Source organism: Myotis yumanensis, unplaced genomic scaffold (assembly GCF_028538775.1).
Source record: "Myotis yumanensis isolate MYYU_CA2020_CCGP unplaced genomic scaffold, mMyoYum1.0.hap1 SCAF_16, whole genome shotgun sequence".
NCBI lineage: Eukaryota > Metazoa > Chordata > Mammalia > Chiroptera > Vespertilionidae > Myotis > Myotis yumanensis.
This window is the reverse complement of record NW_027223767.1, coordinates 40,883,743-40,906,674: the sequence shown is the minus strand read 5'-3', so window position 1 is coordinate 40,906,674 and position 22,932 is coordinate 40,883,743. Positions and strand designations below refer to the sequence as shown.

The 22,932-nt window shown below is 57.5% G+C and overlaps 1 protein-coding gene across 2 annotated transcripts in view; it reads left to right on the top strand.

Moving 5' to 3' along the window:
• The window catches only part of TMEM132E (transmembrane protein 132E), a 50,813-nt gene that overhangs the window by 17,932 nt on the left and 9,949 nt on the right, over positions 1-22,932 (top strand). The window contains exons 2-3 of one of the 2 annotated variants that reach the window (XM_070393260.1): positions 20,281-21,211; positions 22,657-22,803. In XM_070393260.1, the coding sequence (XP_070249361.1) occupies positions 20,281-21,211; positions 22,657-22,803 (1,078 nt within the window). Of the gene's footprint in view, positions 1-20,186; positions 21,212-22,656; positions 22,804-22,932 lie in introns of those variants that run through there. The other variant, XM_070393259.1, reaches the window with a different exon arrangement.

The following is a 22,932-nucleotide window of genomic DNA, read 5'->3' as shown; positions in this document are numbered from 1 at the left end:
GGAGAGAACAGGTATGAGTTTGGGGAACCTGTCAATTCCCTTTCTCACAAAAGGGGAAACTTCCGTGAGACTAGAACAACTTCAGGCAGTGGTTCTCGCTCTTGGCTGCACACGCGAGAGTTCTTTTCCAAATGCCGACGCTTTGGGCCCCAGCCCTAGAGATTCTGAGTTCACTAGTCCGGGGTATGGCCTAGGCCAGTGATGGCTAACCTTTTGAGCTCGGCGTGTCAGCATTTTGAAAAACCCTAACTTAACTCTGGTGCCGTGTCACATATAGAAATTTTTTGATATTTGCAACCATAGTAAAACAAAGACTTATATTTTTGGTATTTATTTGATATATTTAAATGCCATTTAACAAAGAAAAATCAACCAAAAAAATGAGTTCGCGTGTCAGAGGTTCGCCATCACTGGCCTAGGCTTCCAGGTGATTCTAAAGGGAAACCGTGGCAGAGACACAACTAGAGCAAGATTTAAACATAGTTGGGGGGGGTGGCAAGAACTACCTGCTCAGCCCCCCCGCACCCCGCACCCCCCCCCCCCCCCCCCGACTGGCTGAATTAGGAAGGCTGGGAGGGCCTGGAAAGCCTGCATTTTAAAAAGCCTCCTAGAGCTGGGACAGGCCTAGAGGGGATCCCACTGCTGGGGCCCCGCTGCGAAGGGGAGACCTGGAGGCACTGGGGGTCAGAGGGGAGGTGCCTGGGAAGGAGGAGGAGTGTAGACATGGTGTTGGTGATGGGCCTGGCCTATTTTTAAATGATTCGAAGAGAAACTATTTTTCGTGTTCTATCTCCTCATCGTTCTCGCTCTCACTTAGACCTCTGTTTCAGGATCCAGAACTCAAAGCAACACTCTTAGAACCAGTGCCTAGTCTCATTATACACAGAGCAGGCACTCGGGAAACACTGATTGGACGAATGACAGGGCGAGTCTGTTTGGGGGCTAGATGGGGATGCAACTACTACTGATAATGTTGTCTCTATAGAGGAAGGTGTTGAAATGCGTTTCCAAGCTTTGATAGTCCGTTTCCACTGAGCGTTTGATAGGCAGCCCGTCTACAAGTCAGGGAGAAGGAGAGGGAGAGGGAGAGAGAGAAGAAGAGAGAGAGGGGGAGAGGGAGAGATGAAGGAGGTTCTGCCCTCCGTGACCCGGCATGGACTCCAGCCTCGCAGGTCTGCACAGAGGCGTAACATCGACCCCAGATCGAACCTCAGGGAGCATTTATGCAGATGCAGAGAGGAGCGTGGCAGTGGCTTTGAGAGGAGAAGCAGCAGGGGAAAGGCAGAGAAAGCCTGGTGTGTTCAGCGTCTAGGGCAGGTGGAGCCCTGGGTCCGAGGGCCGGCGGAGTGTGGCCGGGCAGCCCTGGGGCCCTGGCTGGAGCTGTGACCCACACAGCGGGTCAGGGCACTTCTCCCAGGGCCTCAGCTCGGGCAGAGTAAGATTCCAGACGGGAAAAAGGACAGATGCTGCTGGAGACTGGGCGCTGTGACGGGGAGGCCATGAGGCCACGGGACCGCCTGAGCCGGAGCTCCTGGGCCCAGCCCAGCCCAGCCCACAGGGGGCGCTCTGTCAGTGTCTGCTGTGGGAAGGGGCAGGGACGGGCCCCACCGGGGAGCAGGCAGAAACCAGAGGGGTCTGGAGTGGGGAAGAGAGTTCCTCCTGCCTCCTCACCGTGTGGGATTTGGGCCGGCGCCGTCGGAGACCAAGGACAACTCTGGCTTGCACCTTCTAAAGCGGTGGTTCTCAACCTTCCTAATGCCGTGACCCTTTAATACAGCTCCTCATGTTGTGGTGACCCCCAATTTCATTGTTACAAATTGAACATAATTAAAGCATAGTGATTAATCACAAAGACAATATGCAATTATATATGTGTTTTCTGATGGTCTTAGGCGACCCCTGTGAAAGGGTCGTTCGACCCCCAAAGGGGTCGCGACCCACAGGTTGAGAACCGCTGCTCTGAAGGTTTCAGGAGACCCCAGTTGGACCATAGGGAGCACCGTGGAGAGCTGAGAGAAGCAGAAGTGGTCCTGACGCCTGGGCAGTGAGGCACCCCCTTCCGTGAGCCCCGGAAAGGGCAGGAGTTGGGCAGCACCTGGGAGGGGTTTTGATGGTCAGCCTCCGAGGGGCGGCCATTGAGCTCAGAATGAGGGGCTGGGGAGGCCCCGGCTCCCGGGCTGCCCTCACCAGACCAGGCTGCCTGATGAAGCCAGGCTCAGCTCTGCAGGGAGCTCTGACCTCTGCCCGGAGGCTGTCCTTGTCCCCAAAGGCCCAGCCCTACTTCCTGCTGAGGGAGGACTCCAGAGAGGCAGCCATTCACAGGGGAGATGACCCCGCTGGCCTTGGGGGAGGCGCCGTCCCTGACCACACAGGGTGACAGTGATTAAATGGACCAGCAGCTGGGCCATCGGGGCCCTCCCTGCTGCTAATTTGGGTCAATTAAGCCAATTTGTCTTTGTCCGACTTGAAGTCCTTTTCCTGTAATGGCTCTGGCCCCTCGGGGCCTCCGAGGAAGGCGGTCCCTGGCTACAGGGCTGCCTCTCCCCCAATCCTCTCCCAAAGCCCCCCCCCCCCCCACATTCTTAACCTTGTGACCCCTCCCACTGCACTGCCCAGGGCCTCCACAGCTGTCAGCCCCACGGCTGACCTGTAAGGTAGGTCGGGCAGGGTTAATCCCCGTCCACAGATTAGCAATCAGGGGCCCTCCGGGGAGGGGATGGCTCCCAGTCAGTGTGACTCAGGGGCCTGTCTGTCTCTAGAGCAGGGTAGGGAGGCGGGGCCTGCCTCATCCACAAAAGTGAGGATGGGGTCAGAGGCCAATCCCCAGACTGAACCCTGAGTTGAGTGAGCTCAGAGAGGCCCCTTGATTCCTCTGGGCTTCGGTTTCCCCATCGCTAGCACTGCAGCGCCTGCAGAGCCAGGACCCTACAGGTCTCCCATGTGATGGATTGCCCTGAGGTGGCGGGGGTGTAGGGGGAGGGGCTCTCTCTTCCGTCTCTGTCTCTGTGCTGAACAGTGAGAGCAGGTGGGCCGCTTGGCCACATGGGAGAAGGGCAGGGACAAGGAAGACCCAGAGCTCCCAGCGTCCGCTGAAGGAGGTGGCTGCTCAGATTTTGTCCCCATGAGCCCACCTGGGCCTAACGCTCAGAGCAGAGGGAGGGCAGGTCAGGGGGAGAAGAGAAGGGGGAGCCGTGCACTGGCAGAGGCGGCGTCCACCATGGAATTGGTCCGGCTCCCCTTTCAGACCCCACCCACGGCTTCCTTCACTCATCCTTGTGACCAGAGTCTTTTACCCCAAGGGCAGACGGCGGGGAGGCAGGTCTGAGCGGATGGAAGCAGGGCCTGTGGCAGAGATGTGAGTCACCTCTTAGGAGACCTTCCCAGAAGTGCTGGGAAGGCCTGCGTCCATTTCCGGGGGTTAGGCTCTTGCACTGTCATCCTTGTGGCTTCATCTCGGCCGACAGGAAGTGGGCTGGGCGAGGGTCAGGGTGCAGGGCAGTGAAAGATGGAGGAGAACCTGACCTCCCAGTCTTCTCCTGGGGCCTTTCCTTTGAGGATAAGCCATGTTGCATCTCAGGGTGTGACCTCCGATTCCCCAGCCTGTGGGCGGGTGCAGGAAGCTAGAGGGTGACAGGCTCCCAGACCACCGGGAGCCCTGGGGCAGAGGCTGGCAGGGTTGGGAGCGACCCAGTAGGGGCCAGTGGGGAGACTGAGGCCCAGTGAGGTCCCACAGGAAGGAGATGGCTCCCCACAGGCACACTGTGCAGAGGTGCCCCACGGAGGCTCAGCGAGCGTGGCTGTCCTGGTAGTATTTAATACACCTCCATGCCGTGCCTGGTCCCGTGGAGGTTGGGGATGTGTGCCCTGCCTGCCCCTGCACAGGCATCCAGGGGACAGGGGACACAGTGATGGCCGACGGCGATGCTAAGGGAACCTTGGCCTGGAGCCTGGAGGGGGCTCTCGGGGGCCATTCCTTCCCTGGTGTGGGGTGCGGCTGGTCCTCCTCTGGCCAGCTCTGTCCCCTGGGTGCTCCTGTGCCCCCTAACACTGCCTTCTCAGCCTCATTGTGGCCCTTCTCCCGTGCCCACCTCCCTCAGGCCTGTGCCCCTGCGGGCAGCCTCGCCTGGGCTGTCTCAGTCCTGCTCGGAGCACTGAGCACTGAGCACTAGACCTGCCCTGTGTCCAGTCTCCTTTGCATGTCCCGCAGGTCACCCAGTCTCTCCCGGCAGGCCCGCAGGAGAGCTCTTTCCAAAATGGAAATCAGACGGCGTCACCCCTTTGCCTTAAAGGGTTTCCATCCATCCCCCATTTCTGGGTGTAGGATGGCATCCTCCAGGCTCCTCCCGGGGGCCTCCAAGGGTCCCATGACCTGGCCTTGCCCACCCCCCTGTGTCATCACCCTCCTCTCCTGCCCTCTCTCTCCCCAAACACACATTCAGTGCACTCACCACCCAGATGACCATCGGTGCCTGGACTCACTGAGCACAGAAGGTCCCCAGGTTGTCACGCTGACCTGCCTGAACCCTCCCCCGCCCCACCCCTTGCTCTTCCTGGCAAACTCTGACTCGCTCTCCAGCGGAGGGGTCTCCTGAGCTTCCCAGGTGGGCTCCATTGCTCCCCAATCCATGGACCCTCAGCATCTTAGTTAGCGACCTGTGTGTCTGTCCCCCTCGGAGACCAACTGTGACCTCCCTGTGCCCACCCGGCACATGGAAAGCCTCTGAAAGCCCAAATAAAGGAATGAGTGCATTTTGAGGAAGATAAAGTCCTAAGTCTAACGAGAATGATTTGTCATTAATACCATTTATGACTCAGCACTTCTGTGCCAGGCACCGTGTGTAACTCTTGCCTTGTAGCCTCGTGGCAACCCCATCAGGTGCCTGTTATTGTTGTTAGCACTTTACAGGAGAGGCAGTTGAGGCTCAGAGAGGGTGAGCAGCTTGCTCAAGGTCACACAGCTCACAGGAGCAGGGCGGAGATTCAAAGCCAGGTGTACCCGAGTCCAGAACCTCAGCTGCAGACCTCTACTGCTGCCACCCAGCTGCCCAGAGCTGCCCAGGATGCCAGGGGAGCCTGCGGGGGCCAGCGGATGTGTAGGCAGCACCGAGAGGGGCGTGTCTGTCCTCCACCGCCTAAAGAGCTGCTTGCATTTCCTACTGCGGTCAGCCGTGAAGTCCCAAGAGAGCAGACTCGGGTCCCTCATCCCTGACTGCCACACGGGCAATTGGGGCCCTCGGAGCAGGAGCCAAATGATGAGTGAGGCTCATCCCAGCTCCAGAACCACACGGCTCTTCAAAGCTGGGCCCAGCAAAGGTGTCCCCTTTTGGAATAAGGGGGTCAGATGTACTCAGCACCTCAGTGGGTGGGGTTGAGCAGGAGGAGGGGTTGGCCTTTTAGGCCAGTTCCTATGGGGGTCCTTCCCTGGACATCCAGAGCAGACCCCATGGAGCCAGCCTCCCCTCCTCCGCCCCCACCCACACACCCCTCGCATCAGAACAGCCTGACCCTGTCCTGCTGTCCCACTTGGCCCTCGGACAGGGAACTGCTCTGTGCCTCCGACAAGCTGTGGCCTTGTGTATAGCAGGAGGGCTGGACGGCCCTCCACCACCCCTCATGAGCACCAGGATTCCACGCATCTGGGGAAGGTTAATTAGCCAGTTATCGCCATGATAACACCGCATAACAACTGCCCCCAAATCCCGTGGTGTAAAACAATGCACGCTGACTTCTTGTGGGTCTGCCGGGTGCCTGGGGTTTGGCTGTTCTAGACTGGGCTTGGTTGGCTGGACTCCAAGCTGCTGGTTGGGTCCGGGTCTGTCCATGTTTCTTGCCTCCTCTTTGGACCAGATGCCTCTTGAAGCTTATTCTTCTCATGGTAAAAAGGCGAACTGAGCCCAGCCAGTGTGACTCCGTGGTTGAGCATCGACCTAGGAAATAGGAGGTCACAGTTTGATTCCCAGTCGGGGCACATGCCTGGGTTGTGGGCTCCATCCCCAGTAGGGGGCATACAGGAGGCAGCCGATCAATGATTCTCTCTCATCATTGATGTTTCTATCTCTCTCTCCCTCTCCGTTTCTTTCTCTAAAATCAATAAAAAACAACTTAAAAAAAAAAAAAAAAGTCCCAATTGTGCAAGCACATGTCAAGCCTCTATGTGTGCCCATCTACTAAATTAGCTAAAGCAAGTCCCATGGGCAGGCCCCAAATCAGGAGGTGAGGAAGTACACCCCACCCACCACAAGGCCATGGCAGGGGTGTGGCTGACTCACAGAATCACAGTCGGAGGTCACTCAGGCCAACTCTTGGCCTGTGTAGAAGTCCCGGTGCAGCATCCCCAATAGAAATCATCAGCCTCAGGTGGCTGGGATCCTTCCAGGGATGGGGAGCTCACTACCTCCATGAAGCAGCTCTTCTATTGCTAGGCTGCTCTGACCCCAAGAAATCATCATCTCATTTTTAGTTCCAAGTCTGCCTCCCCCCAAATTTCATTCACTGATCTTAGTTCAATATTTAAGGAAAAAGGAAAACTTACTCTGCGTCTACTGGGGCCTGGGGATATAGAGCTGAGAGTCACTGTGCACATGTTCCAGGGGCCACAGACAACAGGGAGACAGACAAGTGTGCGAGGTGAGAGGTGCCTAGGTGTGGGGACCGTGGTTATCTGGGAGGACGCCTAACCTTCGTGGGGCAGCAGACAGAGATCTCTTCCCCAGGATGCCTTGCAAATGCGTTGGTGCTAGTCAGACCTGGATTTGAATTCCAGATCCATCATCGGTTAGCTGTGACCTTGGACGTGGCCAAGCTGCAGCGTCCTTCTGTATAAAATGAGGATAATGGACACAGCTCTCCTGGGAGAAGGGAGGCCAGAGGACATAAACCACTTGGCACCTGGACGAGCTCAAGGAAAGGTGTTGTCGTCGTTATTGTTGTAAATTGTTCGCCCCACGATGGATGTAGCATTAAGCACATCTGCACTCGTAAAGTTAAACCTTCCACCTTCAGAAACCCCTTTATGTTTGCCCCCGAATTTGAGTGAGCCGAGAACTGTTGGGAATGTGACTCTGTGATTGGCCTTCTTGTGGCTTCCTCTCGGAAGTGAGGACCAGGGGCACTCGGTCAGCAAGGAGACCCAGCAGTGGGCGTTCAGCCTGCGGGAGGGTTAGGGCAGGAGACGGAGGGGGGGTGGGGAGCAGGTGGCCTTAGCACTGAAGAGGGTGTTGTGTGCTCTTGGGCAGCCTCTTCCAGGATCTGAGGGCTGCAGGGGACCTCGAAAATGTCTGATTGATGACCCCATCTGATGCTTGGAGTCTGAAGGATCAGGACTGGAAAGCGGTGACCAGGACTGGGCGCCACTGGTCCCCCCCCCACACTCACAGCTGACATGACTCCGCAGTTACGCTCTCCTTCCCTCACGTGCGGACTGATTCAGAGTCATTCCCCTCTCAGACTCCTTAGCGGAGAGAGAAGAATCTCTAGACAGTACCTTATAGCAGCCCAGGCAGGCTTCCTGGAGGAGGCGGGCTTTCAGGATCCTTAAATGGTGGGTGGATCACAGGGAGCAGAAGTGGGGAAGGCCTGTTGTAGGTGTGGAGTGTGGGGGTGTCTGGGAGGGTCCTGTGCACAGTTCTGCACGGGGCTGGAGGAGAAGCCTCCTGACCAGCTCCCCTGTCACCACCCTCCTCGTAGGTGCCTGGGGTGGGAACGTCAGAAAGAGAGCGAGAGGGACTGGAGGGACGGGAATGGCGATGGGAAACAGGAAGAGGAAGGCCACTGCGAGCAGAAAGAGCCATCAGGAGGAACCTGCCGGCGGTCTCTGCCCCTTCACTGCAGGGTGCTGGGAGCTGAGCGGCTGTGCAGGGAGCCCGTTCCTTCCTGGCTGGGCCACCACCCGCCAGGGAGCTGAGATAACATCAGCTCAGGAATTAATTATAGCACTTGCTTCTCGTGCTCCGTATCAGCCCCTCAGAGCGGTGGCTTCATCCATCTTCGCTGCTTTTGCCCTCCTGTCCGATAGTGTGTGTGTATGTGTGTGTGTGTGTGTGTGTGTCTGGGAGGGGAACAGGGAGACAAGGCCAGGCGCCACCTCATGGCCTCACTCCCCATGGAGTGGCTCCCATCGCCATGGCATGATGGGCAAACGTTTAAAGGCATAGGAGCTCTTCTCCATGTAAAAGTCTATGAAAATCAGTGACATCAGAAGCTGCTCCGGATCCCTTGCAGGGCCTGGGACCCTTCCATAGAGCCCCGGGGCTCCAAGGAACACAGTTTGAAAACCCCTGCGACAAAATCCACACACTCCTCTGCCTGGCATTCGAAGCCCTTTGCCCTCTGGTGCCACCCTGCCCACCCAGTCTCAGCTCTCCCTGTTCCATGTCACTCAGTCCAAAGTTGCCTTTAATCGCAGTCGCCACCCTGTTTTCTCCACCTAAAAGGTCCCTGACCCCCCCCCCCTCCCCCACTAGGCCCCATCTCACCCAGTCAGTTGAATTTCCACCCGATGACTCAACCACTCAGATCACCCCTCCTTCCAGCGGTTCTGTGTCGGCATCTGGCTCTCCTCAGAACACCAGGAGCACTACACTTCTTCAAAGGCCCGAAGCACTTCCTACCTTTTAGCTGGTTATTTATGGACTTGTCTGGGCTCCCTGTTAGCCGGCAAATTCCTTAAGGGCAGAAACTATCTTCTTTATCTCTGTCTCCCTGGCAGTTCCCAGAAGGTTCTTGAGCAGAGAAGGGGCTGAATAAATATTTATTTGTGGAATATCTTTATCGTGTTTGCGGCAAGCCCAAGCATTGTACCAGGCCGTCGGGCTGCATGGCGAGAGGCCCAGTCCCTGCCCTCAGCAAGGCTCCGTCTAACAGGAAGCAAAGCTACAAGCCCACATTTGCAGTACAGACAGAAAATAAAGTGCAGAATGATGGCTGTGAGCAGCTCAGAAGCCAGTGCCTCACCCAGGCAAGGGGTGGTCCAGGGAGGGCTTCCTGGAGGAGGTGACACCTGGGAGAAGTCAAAGGTCAAGAAGTCAGGTGGAGGTGTGGGGAACAGCACAGCAGGCAGATGCAACAGCATGTGCAAAGGCAGAGAGAGCATGGCTGGAGCTGCCCAGGCTCAGGTGTGTCCGCCGGGGAGCGGGCATCTAACTCGGAGCCCTGAGGGGAAAGGGAAACACTCATGGGAACGTGGGACTGGAAAGCAGGAAGCTTCCAGTGTCCTCCTGGGCTGCAGTTAGAGTGGGGCCTGGGGCAGGAGGCGGCTGTGGGACCCTAGGCAGGGGTTTCCTCCTCTCGGAACCTGCCTTCCCATCTGTAAAGGGGGTGGCTTGCGCCAGAGAGTCTTGAGGACCCCTGTCCAGCACTGAGTTAGAAATGCCAATGGAGCAGCAGCTGGACGACTGCCAGTCAATCAATGTGGTGCCGAGAAAAAACCAGGCAGGGCAAAGCTGATCATGGGGGGCCTCAGGGGGGAGGTGGTGAGGGTCGGGGCTGTGGGCCAGGGTCCTATATTTATCCTCACAACACCTGCATGTAGGCAGGTTCTGTCAGCCCCATTCTGCAGATGAGGATGTTGAGGCTTAAAGAGTAAGTGCCTGAATCCCAGGCTGAGGTTTTGATCCTCTGAGCCTCTCCCCAGCTGGCAGGTGGCTCTCATCTTCCAGGGCTCCCTTCCCCCACCCCCTCCTGCCGGCCATGAGCTGAGGCCCAGTCACTCCTGGCAGGTGGCAGGGCCCGAGTCCCTGGGCTGGCTCCACTCTCAATGCACGCACACTTTCCTGGGGGTCAGCTCAGGAGGGGGCCTCCCTTCCCAGCCACCCAATTCTCCAGGCTTCCCCCGGCCGGGCCTGCGCCAGGCTCTCTGAGGAAGACACTGGAGAGCTGGTAACTGAGTCAGGGAAACCTACCCGGGACTCAAAGCACCGCAAGGGCCAGTGGGGGCTCCCCCTCCAGGGCTGACATGACAGCTTGGAAATGCCCTGCTCCTCCTTCCTGGGTTGTTACTCGCTCCTCCCCCACAGGAAGCTCCCTGAACGGGGCCTTGGCTCCTGTGACCCAGCTCTGCAGACCCCCATCCCCACCTCGGGGATCAGGAGTCCGAGATCCAAACCCCACTCTGCCACTGAAGCTCTGGGACCTCCAACAAACATCTTCCCACCCCCAGGCCTCCCTGAAAATGGGGCCGGGGCGAAGGCTCGCCCCCCGGGATTGCAGTGAAGACAGCAGAGATGGTCAGGGAAACGCACGGGGACTGGCGAGGAGGTCCTACCTTCGTGACCATGCCCACCCGGGCGCAGGTTGGGAAACATAGTTCCGTGGACCGGTACACCTGGTCCCCCACGCCCGGGCTCCAGTGCACCCGGGAAATGAGCCCAGAGCCAGGGAACTCAGGAGGGCCAGTGAGGCTTAACCCAGCGGTGTGTCCTTGGGCAGGCCTCAGCGTCTGCTCCCGGTCCTTCATCGGCGAACGCAGGGATGCTATTCCCGGGGTTATTGTGAGGATGTGTGACCCATGTATGTAGCCCGGCCCGGCACTCCATACGCAGCCTCTACACGCGAGCTGGGCCCTGTTGGGCCACCCCACACCTCGGGGGCCCTGCGGCTCCCTGCAGCCCTGACCCTGGACTGGGGCAGCTTCGGGCTGGAGGGGTGATGTGGTTCCCTTGCTCTCCCCAGGCCCCACCCTTTCAAGGCCCAGCTCCCAGCCCACCCCTACCCACCATGGGCACACACTCCAGCGCACACGCTGCTCTCTCTCACACACACTTTTTTCTTTGTTTGCGGCTAATTGTTTATTAGGAGATGCGGGCGGCTGCGCCAGTGGGAAGGCTCAGCTTGCTCCGCTATAATTAGGATAATGCACATTAGTCATTTAGTATAACTCCGAGAGCAGCCCCCTCCCCCGCGCTCCCCTCCCCCACTGCTACTGCTGCAACTCACTCAGCTCCTAGGCCTGGGCCCAGGCCACTGCCCCAGCCTCCCTCTCCCCACCCCCTGCCCTAGGCACACCTCCTTCACCTCCTTCTTCCATCCTGATGGCCGCTCCCCTCCCTCCCCCCCCTCGCCCCCCTAATCTCGCCTCCTGTTTCCCTTCTCCTGGTCCCCTCTTTCTCTACCCCTCCCCTCTTTTCCTGACTCTAGCTTTCTTTTCTTTTCTCATCACCCCCACCCCCAGCTTTCTTATCCTTGCCTTATTTCCCCCTTTCCCCCCCAACCCCAAACCCTCCTGGGTGACCTGAAGCAGAGGTCTGGTTAGGTAGGTTAAGGGTAAGGAGGGTCTGGGTTTCCAGGCCCCAGGGTGGAGGCAGTTCAGTGTGTGGTGTGACCTGGTGGTACTGTCCAGGCCTCCCTCTCAGGCCTGCACCCTGAAGGGTGCCCTCCTGCCTGCTGACCTCCCCTCTGCCCTGCCCTGAGCCCAGCATTTGTTCCCAGAGGACTGGACTGGCAAAGGCAGGCCTTTGTCTTCAAATGGCCCTTCCCCTGAGCACATCGGTGTGGCCCTATTGCCCCATCCCCCATTCACTTATAGTCTCCCCCCAATCCTGGCCCCACAGGAAGCTAGGGTGTTTGGGGGTCACGGCGGGGGCTCCCAGAGGGCTAGTGGGAGCAGCGGGCCCTCGGCCTCACCTGGCCTGAGCTGGGCCAGGCAGGGTGGAGGGTGTTCTCAGTCCACAGAACAAGGGCTGTTCCAACAGCGTCCTTTTGTCCCCAGTCCCCCAGCCACTGGCAGACTCCAGACCTGTCCACAAATGAAGCGCCTGACCCCTCTTCCTCCACCCCTGCGCCCCCACCGCACCCCACCCTTCCCGTCACAAAAGGGACCTCACATCAGGCCCATTACAGCTGGGCAGACTGCGGTCTGGGGCCAAGGGGTTGGGGGGGGGGGCAGGGGTGAGGATGGGGCCCCTTTCCGATTTTCAGAAATAAATGCAAGAGCTGTTCCCAGGGGTGAGGGACGCTCGCCTGGCGATACAAGGCCTCTTTGTCTCCACGAGCCTGTCGGAGCTTCTGGTCCTGATCCTGAGATCACAGATGCAGACACACTCACAGACAGACACACGCTCACAACTCACAAGGGCAGGCTCAGGGCAGAGCAGCGTAAGGGGCCAGACTCACTGAGCCCTTGGAGGGGAGGGGCCAGGGCTCCGCTCCTGGACTTCTTCCCCTCCCCCTCCTCTGTGCCCCAGGCTCCCACAGCCCGGCAACTCGTTGGCCCAGAGGCACTGTTCCATGTGGAATTGCACATCTTGAGGTCGTTGCCCCCATGGCTTCCATCACTTCCTCCCGGGCTTCCTCCCCCTTCTCAGCCTCCCTCTTTGTCGTGGTCCACGAGGCTCTGAACCCCAGTGCCAGGTGAGCGTACAGGTTCTCCCAAGAACGGAAACTGTGGGGGAAGGGATGGCCTTTGCCTGGCCAGTCTCTGGGGATCAGGAAAACTTTACTCCGTCTCCCCTTGGGATTGCTTCCCTCAGGCGTCGAGGTGACAGGGCCAGCGAGGAAGTGCCCCTGGGACTAGCAGGGAGCCAGGAAACTAGAAACTCGGTTCCTGTGGGTCTCAGGTCTGCCTGGCTGTGCACCCGGCAGGGCGTCCCTCCCTGGGCTTTGAGCGGCCCAGGAGCAGGACTAGCTGGCCAGTCCAGCTGGCAGGGGCGGTCCTAGCAGCAGCCTCTTGGGGTTCCATGGCCACCTGACCCTCTGATGCCCCCGTCCTCCGTTGGGCTCCAGGAGGCCTTTCTAGCCCCAGGTTAACTGAGCCTCCCCTCCTCCGGGCCTCCTCCTGCGTCTCTCTGAGTTCCTCCCTTTTCCCCACAGGTGAGAGGTTGCAGCTCAGCAACAGCAGCGGGTGGGGAGAGGATTTTAGGCAGAGGAAGCAAAAGGAGTGGTCGGGTTAGGGTAGATGTTCCAGGAGAGGGGAGGGCAGGGGTGTCTGCAAGAGGAAGACCAGCACAGAGTGCGTGCGTGTGTGTGTGTGTGTGTGTGTGTGTGTGTGTATGTGTGTTAGCGGACACAACCTCCCAGGGTCATCACAATCACTCACTCATGGGGTTCTGTGCTGGATGCCAGGGATACAGAAAGCTACAGGTTTCCCGCCCTTACAGCAGGCAAATCGACCGCAAGAGAATCAGGGTTGGGGTTCATACGCGTAGGGGCGGGGAGCCATTCACTGGGTCTCGGAGGATCTCTGGGCCCTGTGATGATGATAATTTAATTTAATTTACTTAATGATGAGGCTAATAGCATGCAAACAATAGCTCACATTTAAAGAGGGCTCACTGGGGGCCAGGCATGGTTGAAGCCCTTTGCAGGTGATCTTATAGCACGCACGTCTCATTCTCACAGAAACCCAGTGCGAGAGGAATTGCTGTCACCCAGTTTACAGTTTAGGAAGCTGAGGTGAGGGCTGCCAAGTTATGTGCCCAAGATGATGTAGCTAGTAAATGGCAGAGCCCCTCTGCTGGGAGCCTTCCTGACCCTCAGTGTCTTCATCTATAAAATGTGGGGAAGGGACCGATCGCAGGGAGTTAGTTCCCAGGCAGGTGGCAGGAGATGACCTGGCCAGTCACCAGTGCTCCTGGGAGGAAGCAGGCAGGGGGTCTCTTGGGAGGGGATTTAGGGCAAAGTGGGGGAGGGTGCCTCTTCTGCAGGCCCCTCCCCCCAGCTGACTTACTCCAACATTGTGTTCCTGCCAGGGGTGGGGGAGGGGGTGGGCGATAGTATGGGAAGCTGCTCTCCAGGATTTATAGTCTCTGGGGGGAGGAGGGGTTATGGGTTGCTGGAGGCTTCAGTTGCCCTCTCCCCCTCCACACCCCGCCCTCCCCCCCCCCCCCCCCCCGCCTCCAACCCCCAATGCCCACTGCAGGAATAGTTATTACATGCACACTGGCTGCAAGTCCCGCCTGGGAGCTCCTGCCCAGCCCAGGCTGCAGGCACACAGTGTTGGGGACACAGAGGAAAAGGGAGCCGCCAGGGTGGTGGAGGAGACACTGCCCAGCTCTGGAAAGGGAGTAGCGAGGTGGAGAAGGGAGTATGCAGGGGCTCAGGTGGGTGTGGGCATCCCTTTCCAGCCCCAGACCTCAGGGAGGCACCCATTGTTCTGCTGGGCTCCTCCTCCAAGAGGTGGCTTATCAAGGCTCCAGCCTTGGGTGGGGACACCAATGTACATGGCAAATTTGTCAACTTAGAAAAAGACAGAAGCAGAAGCGCCTGTGCTAGGTGCGAGGTGCTAGGCTTGGTGAGCAGAGCTGGGACTCTGTTTCAGTCCCTGCTGGCTCCGTGGCCAGCATCTTAGTGCAAGACCCAAACTCTCAGTGGTTCTGTGATGATACTATAGCGCCTGGGACACTGGGGAGGCCCTGTCCTGGAGGGCGGGGGAGGGCAGTGTTTGGCGAACACCAAGCCCAGCTGTCACACGCCCTCCCCTTTATCCTGCTGACCCCTGCGTGGTCCAGGACTCACCAGGACTCCCCGCACACACGGCCCCTGCTCACCCCTCGGTTGCCCATGTAGCAGGCAGGGAAAGGGACTACTTATTTCTCCCAGATGAGGAAAGAGGGGCCCAGAGAGGGGAGGAAACTGCCCGAGGCCACACAGCAGGTCAGTGGCTTCCTGGGCTGGATTCCAGGGGCCCCCACAACGAGCCCTCTTTCCAGCTTTGGTGCCGCTGTCGCGGTCCTTGGGGATAGTCTGCTCTGTGTGCCTGCCTTCCCTGCCTTTGTCCCATTTAGCTTAACCGACATTGACAGCGGACCTGCCGGAAGCTCAACAAGGCAAGTGCTGGAGAAAAACAGCTCAGCGTTTCTCCTCTCAGGACTAAATGACCAGGAAGAGTGAAGTGAATGAATGAATGAGCACCGGGGCCGACTCTGGACCAGAAACCCAGCAATTTGCCTGTGTAGTCAGGACGCCTCTATGTGATGGGCTCTGTCCAGGGTCAGAGTGGTTAAGTAACTTGCCCAAGGTTACACAGCAAGAAAGTGGCATTTGAATGGTTTTTTTTTGCTCCCAATCCACACAGTTTCCTCCTTCTTTTCTTCTTCTTCTTCTCTCTCTCTTTTTAAAAAAATTTATTCTCTTGTGTCTGTTTTTCTAATTCTTGGAACAACTTCAAACATTTCCCTTCATTTTTAATGACATTTATTGTTTTCTTTCTAATTTTATAAGCAATCCATGTTCACTGCAGACGACTGGAAAATACATAAAAACGTAAAGTAAGAAATAACAATCACCCATAATCCTCACCCCCCAGGGACAACCCCATTAGCATTTTGATGTATTTCCCCCGGAGTCTGCATTTTTTTTAATATAAAATGGGCAGCATGCAGTATTGACAGTTCTGCACCCTGCTTTTAGTTCAAACTATTTATTTGCCGTTCCGAGTAAATTGTTTTTTTCTAAAAAAAAAAAAAACCGACCTCAATCTATAATGGCTGCATACACCCATCCGTAGGTGTTTGCTTTTATTGGGCCATTCCCTGCTTCCGGACATTCGTTTCTAATTTTTTACTAATAAACATATCATTGCGGTGAATATCTTCCTGGGTAAATCTTTGGGCTGATTTCTGCTTATTAGATTCCCAAAGGGGGAGTTTTTTTGGGCAAAAAGAAACAGTTTCAAGGCCTTTAAAACATATTTTGAAAGTGTGCTCTAGAAAGCGTGCCCAGTTCACCCTCCAACGAGGAAGTAGGAAGCATGGACACGCCATTTCTTAAAACTGTTACTAACACTGGGTATTACTAATGGAAAAAAACAACAACCCACAAAAACAAGAACCTCTCTCAAGCCATAGGTTTCCCCACTTCAACACCCTGCTCTGCAGAAACTGGTATATTGGTTGATAATTCCCCATTTTGCCGATGGGAGGATAGGGCCCCCAGAGAGCAGACGTAGACATACTTGTCCTAGGTCAGATGCACGGATTAGCCAAGGAAAGGCAGGCCTGGAACACAGGCATCCTGCCTCTTAGAGCCTCTTTCTTGTACCCTCCTGGAGCGCTCCCCCCACTGCAGATCTCCTGGGCCAGGGCTGGCCTGCCCGCCAGGCCACCCCTCCTGCAGGCCTGGAGGTCCGGGTTGGGAGGGGTCACTGGGCATAGCCCATCTGGCCTCTTGATCAGGGACCACGTGGCCCCTAAGATCCTCTCCACCTGCACAGCCATGGGTTTTGCTCCCACTCTTCCATTCGTTTATCGATTTGGCAAGGGCACTGGTCTAGGCTCCGGGCAATTGATCCTTCGCTGTCGGCCACGGCCCGTGGGAGTCACAGCCCCTTCAGTATCTCCCAACCCTTCCTGCTTAGCCCTGTTTTCCAAACTTCTGTGATGATCACAGGCCTGGGATGCTTGATAAGCATACGAATCACCAGGTCTTCCATCTGCAAAGTGACTATAAGCCTGGTTCTGGCCCTAGAATCCATTTGCTATTGTTGTTTTGTTTGTTCCGACTGATTCTTACATTTAGGCAAGTTCAGGAGCCAGTGGGGAAGGATCCCCAAGCACTGACATCTGGTGTAGTGCACTCTGTCTCTCTCTCTCTCTCTCTCTCTCTCTCTCTCTCTCACACACACACACACACACACACACACACACACACACACACACACACACACACGGCTCAGCCCCCTCGGGCCCTGCTGGCTGCCCTGCTGTGCCCTTAGCCTCAAATTCATCAAAGCTAATGACAATCTTTTTTTTCCCCTCTGATTTGCAAGCGATTAGTTTTAATTTGGGGACAATTAGAGGTAGAAGTAGGAGGCATCTGATCTTGATTAGAACCAGGGAGATGGCCAGAGGCACCCCATCTCTCGCCCGCCTGACCCTGGCCCTCGCCTCCACGCAGATGAATTTACATATTCGATGTTGGGGGGACACTGGCTGCTGTGCCTGGGCAGAGGGTGCGAAGGTTGTCGGGGGTGGCCAGAGACCATGCTGTGCTCCCAGAGATCTGGGGCCGGCCTGAGATGAACAGGGAGGGCCTCTGTCCAGCCACTGGCCCCGCAAGAGGGTAGAATTGACATTTGCTAAGTTACCTACTGTGAGTCACCCCGCGTACTATGCAAGGCTGGTCTAGACCCAGTGTCTGCCCCTACTCCAATCCAGCTGGAAAGGCAAATGTATAAACAGCTACATGCCTTCTGGTGTTGGAAGTGGCTGGAGAGACTTCTGTCTACACTGGCAAAGGGGCACATAGGCCAGCACCCTGCCCCCAGGGAGCACTCGCAGAACTAATGAGATCATCTGCACCTCGCACTCATACCAGGACGGAGCTCCTGGTCAGTCAGAACCAGAGCCGGACAGAGCACAGCAGCAGCAACACACCACCCAGGTGGTGGCAGTGAGAGGCATCCGGGAAGGCTTCAGGGAGGAGGTGATGCTTGGGCAGGTCATGGAAAGAGGAAGGGACCCCACACCCCACTACATAAGCACTAAAACTGTTGCACCCCAATACCATCTTGTCCGCTCCCCTTTCTGAAAGCTAGCTGTTTTCTTAATGCACGTCGCTGCCCCTTCCAGAATCTCAGTCTCCTTATGTTCAAGGTTGCTGGGAGGGATCTAGAGCCCCGGGCCAGCAACCCTTCCCCTCGGTGGCCATCCAGGCTCCTCTTGGGTGCCTCAGGGAGGAGGCACTCGCTAGCCCACAGCCTCCTGGTCAGTGCTGGGCAGCTCATCCAGAGAATTCCATCGATGCAACCAAAATCTACTCAGGGCAAGGTGTGCTTGCAGACACGTTTCGCCAATCCCTCCCTCCACGCCCCTCTGAGTCTGCTGCCCAGCTGGTGGCCCCTGTCCCCGCGGTGTCGCCAAGGGGTCCAGATGGCCAGCCGTGAGGTTGGGACGATAAGAGGGTCAAAGGGGACTAAGTGCCACTTAGCAGGCTCTGGGGTCTCCGGCGGAAGCTAAGTGAGGCAGGGCCAGTGGTCTGACTTCCGCACATCCCCCCGCCCCCCGCCCGTCCACCTGGCCTGAGAATGGGCAACTGCAGCTCCCTGACCACAGCTGCCCTTCTCCACCTGCGGCAGGACAAGCACGGCGACATCTCCCCATCTCGGCCTGCACATCCCTCCACATCGAACAGTGTCCCTCCTCCCTCCTTGGTTTCCTGTGGCTACTCTCAACATCCCTGTGAGCGGGCTGATGTCACCACCTCAGTTTTAGAGGTGAAAACCGAGGCTCCAAATGGAAGCAACTTGCTCGCCGAGTGTGGCAAGGAGGAGCCTTGAACTTGCGTCCTCCCCAGGCCTCTGTCTGCTTGTCTGCTTCCTGCTGCTTCCAAAGCATCTGGTTGGCTGCTGTTCCCTGGCTCAGACCATCATCCTGGACTCCCACCCTCACACCTTGGGGCCAACCTCGTCCCAGGTGGCTGGGGTACCGTCTCAGAGCCTCTAGGGGTAACTGTGGGGCAGGATTCCAGGGACCCGCCTTGCCAAACATCTTCCTGTCCTCATCTGGGACTCAGCTGCCCACCTCCATCCCACCATCAGCAGCGGCATATCCTGCAGGCTGTAGAGGAGGGAAGGGTGGCCTGGGAACAGAGTTCTGGGAATGGAGGGAGCAATCTGGTAGTAAAAGCATGGGCTGCCCAGAGCCCAGCAGTGTCCCCAGCTGGTCCTAAGGGCGCTGCTCAGAAGGCACACTGAGACCAGGCACCACTCCTCTTAGAACAACTGTCCTAGGGCTTTTGCAGAAATTGAGCATGCATCTTGGAGGGCTTCGTGGAGGAGGTGACTTTGGAGGGAGACTCAGATGTGGATGTGTGCAGAGAGGAAAGGAAAGAATTCGACCCAGAGGGCACAGCATGAGCAAAGGAGGGGAGAGAAGGCAGCATCAGCAGTGCTAACGCCAGGAGTTGTCTAGTTATGTTGGCAGTGGGGCTTGGGAGGAGGATTCTTGGGGGAAGGGGACCCTGGAACCACGTTCTAGAGGGCCCTGAATGCCACCATCACAGTCTGGATTTTATTTGGGAAGCAGGAGGAGAGACCATTTAATGATACTTACATGCAGTTGCATTGTGTGGTACAATTTGTAGAGCACTTTCTTATTTGATTCTCAAAAAACCAAACCAATGACAATACAACACCCTGTGAGACAGCATTGCTATTATTACCCAGTTTCACAGGGGAGGAATGTGACTCAGGGGCCCTTGGGAAGACCCAGAACTGGTTCTGAAACCTCAAACCTCCCCATCGTGGTCCTTCCTGCTCTGTGACCGTGTCCAGCGGGTGAGCTGGGAGTGAGGGGCCGACAGGGTCCGATCTGTGGTCGAGAGGAACCGATCACTCTGGCTGCTGTATACGGGAGGGGAGGCCAGGGAGGGGGTGAGCTGGAGAAAGGGGAGACTCAGACGGTGTCATGTTGTCATAGCAACAGGAGTGAAGCCAGACTGGGGCAGGGGTCTGGGCGTGGAAGACAGGGGGCAGCCTGGGACATACCAGCGAGTTCAGAGGTGGAATTGCTGGAACCTGGCGGCTCCTGCGAGGATGAGGGGAGGGGACTGAGAGGAGGGAGAGGTCAAACTGACATTTGGGTTTGGAGACTGAGGATCGAATTCCCTGTATCCCTAGGGTGTGGAGGTGTATGGAGTACGGGGGACATATGAGGTCCCGGGGAACCCGCACCATCTGAGGCAGCTGGGCCAGTTAGGGGCTTGGGTTGGAGGGTCAGGTGGCCCCAGGCTTGGGGATAAGTTACTTAAGCGTCTTGCACCTTTATCTGTGAGATGTAAAAATAGGCTTTTGAAAAAGAGAAGTTATTGATGGAAAACTGGTTCAGTCAATGGAGATTGTAATCAGATTTGCTCAGAGGATTGATCTGAGGATGAAATAAGCTAATGCTGTTGAGCCCTGGGCGAGGTGATAATGGTGCGAGCTCACACTTCCTCAGCACCGCACTCCGCCCTCGTGCACACGACTTAGTAAGACCTCATAGTGGCACCTCGAGGCAAGAAAACGTTATCCTCCTTTCACAGAGGAGGATGCAGGGGGATGGAACCTCTTTCAAGCTCCGAGACGCTTTGCGCGGGAATTAACTTTACCCCCACATGACAGATAAAGAAATGAAGCCCGCACCAGGCCAGGGGGGGCAGCTCAGTGAGGGAGTGAACATACCTGCAAAGGTGGGGCCAGGCTCAGAGCCTGGGCAACCTGGCCCTGGCCCCCCCCAGGACCTAGAGCCAGGCTGGGCTGCCCCCCTGTGGAGTGGATGGCCCCGCGTGAGAGTGGCCGACCGGGGTGTCCTGGGGTCCGAGTACAGCCTCTCCTGACCACCGTGGGGTCTTTCTTCTGTCTGTCCCCAGCCTCCGGCCGCTCCCACCCAGCCAGCCCCAGCCCGCCGGGGCCCCAGGCCAGCCCGGTGCTGCCGATCAGCTACCGGCTGTCCCACACGCGGCTGGCCTTCTTCCTGCGGGAGGCGAGGCCCCTGCCGCCCGCGCCGGCCAACGGCTCCCTGCAGCGCTCGGAGCCCTTCGTGGTGTTCCAGACCAAGGAGCTGCCCGTCCTCAACGTCTCCCTGGGGCCCTTCAGCACCAGCCAGGTGGTGGCCCGCGAGCTCCTGCAGCCGTCCAGCACCCTGGACATCCCCGAGCGCCTCACGGTCAACTGGAAGGTGCGAGCCTTCATCGTCCGCGCCCGTGTGCCCGCCTCACAGCCCGTGGCCCAGGTGCTGTTCTACGTAGCTGGCCGGGACTGGGACGACTTCGGCGTCACCGAGCGGCTGCCCTGTGTCCGCCTGCATGCCTTCCGAGACGCCCGGGAGGTCAAGAGCTCCTGCCGCCTCAGCGGGGCCCTGGCCACCTGTCTTGTGCGGGCGGAGCTGCCCCTGGCCTGGTTCGGGCCCCCTGCCCCGGCCGCACCGCCCACCGCCCGACGCAAGTCTCCGGAGGGGCTGGAGCCCGAGTTGGCAGGGGAGAGCCAGCAGGCTGAGCTGTACTACACTCTCCATGCGCCAGATGCCTCGGGGGGCTGTGGGGGCACCCGGCGTGGGGCTGGGGCCGGAGTGGGGGCCCGGGCGGAGAGCCCTACCCAGCACCCGCTGCTGCGCATAGGGAGCATCAGCCTGTTCCGCCCGCCCCCCAGGAGGACTCTGCAGGAGCACAGGCTGGACAGCAACCTGATGATCCGCCTGCCCGACCGGCCCCTCAAGCCGGGGGAAGTGCTCAGCATCCTCCTCTACCTGGCCCCCAACTCCTCCTCCCCCTCCCGCCCCAGCGTGGAGCATTTCACACTCAGGTAGGTGCTCATGGGTCAGGGTCTGGCTTCCCTCTGTAGGGCCTCACCCAGCCTGCCTGTCCAGCTTCCTAATCCCAGCTCTTCCACTTTTCACTCAGTCGACCTCAGGAAGACATGTCACTTATTTGAGCCTCAGTGGTCTCATCTGTCTAGTGGCGACAGAAATCCCCGCCCTGTCTCCATATCTCACAGAAATGACATCCAGGTAAAGGAGAAATGTCCATTTTCCCAAGCATGGACGTCCAAAAGGAGAGAACTGGGGCTGGAAGGGCCTTAGACATTAGCTGGCGCAAACCTCCCATTTCACAGATGAAGAGACTGAGGCCAAAGCGGAGAAATGGAGATCAGAGAGCAGCTCCTTGCTGGGAGCCAAAGGATGAGCAGGAGTGTGTGTGTGTGTGTGTGTGTGTGTGTGTTGGGACATTTGTCCAGTCCTAGAGTCAGGAGAAAGCTTCAGGAGATCTAGCTCTTTCTGTAGCCTGAGGAGGATACGGCTCACCATTCAGAAATGCCTTAAATAGAATCACATTCCCACAAAACATGAAGATGGCTCACAGTAGGCATCCGTGGTTTGAGCCACGTTGGATGATTCATAGGAAAGGCCCCACCAAAACATCCACTTCTCCGCCAAGCAATAGGACCTGAAACATGACCATTAGCTTCTGACTTCCTTAAGTCTCGCCCCCTCTCCTGAGTGAACTTAACGCTCAAATATTTCGGGAAAGGATCATACCTGACTCAGTGATTAATACCTGAATGTGAAGAGGAGTTAAGTCAGACACCAGAGATCTTGGGCTGCATTAATAGGAATAGCGCATGCAGAATTAGGGAGGTGATGACCATTCTACTTCAGTCGGCATTCATTAGAGCACAGCTGAAGTATTGTAGGTAGTATGGGACTCTACACCATATATGTTCAGTGTCTCGAGGGGCGTGGCTGGTATACGAGTGACTTGAAACTCTGGGAAAAGCAGCGATTAGAGGAACTAGTGATGTCAGGCCCAGAGGAAAGAAAGCTCAGAAACCTGCTCACCTTCCCAGCTTTCTGAAGAGCAGCGTTGTTCTCTCTTGCCCCGGCAGAACCCATAGTTGTCATATTCCCGCTAAACCTAGGGAAGGGGTTCTGGTCCTTAGGGGCTCCCTGAAAATGGAATGGGGTGTGTGCAGAAGCAGCGAGGCCCCTGTCGCTAAGGCCTGTAAGGAGCGGTAGGGAAAGGCTTAGCAGAGATCGGGCAGAGCTGACTGCAGCTTCCACTGAGGGTCAGGGGTTGTAGCTACGTGATACCATACTCCCCTGATTAGTCTGGGCTTTGAGTCTGGGGCCCAGGGTGACTGATTCACCTGCTCCCCCTGCAACCAGCCCCAGCCTAGGGGCCGTGACCAGGCAGGCAGTCGTTGGGCCCCAGACTGACTCTCTCCTCCTCCTTCCTCCCTCTTTGTCCCAGGGTGAAGGCCAAGAAGGGCGTGACCCTCTTAGGCACCAAGTCACGGAGTGGCCAGTGGCACGTGACCTCGGAGCTGCTGACTGGGGCAAAGCACTCAACGGCCACCGTGGATGTGGCCTGGGCCCAGGGCTCACCGCTGCCCCCGTGGTGAGCTGAGGTGGCGCCTCTGCCCACCTTTCTGCAGGACAGGCCCCTGGGGGGTAGGGGAGTCCTTGGTGGAGGAGGCCAGGCTTGTGGAAGGGCTGGGCTTCGTCTATGGGGGCTCTGAGTCCAGGT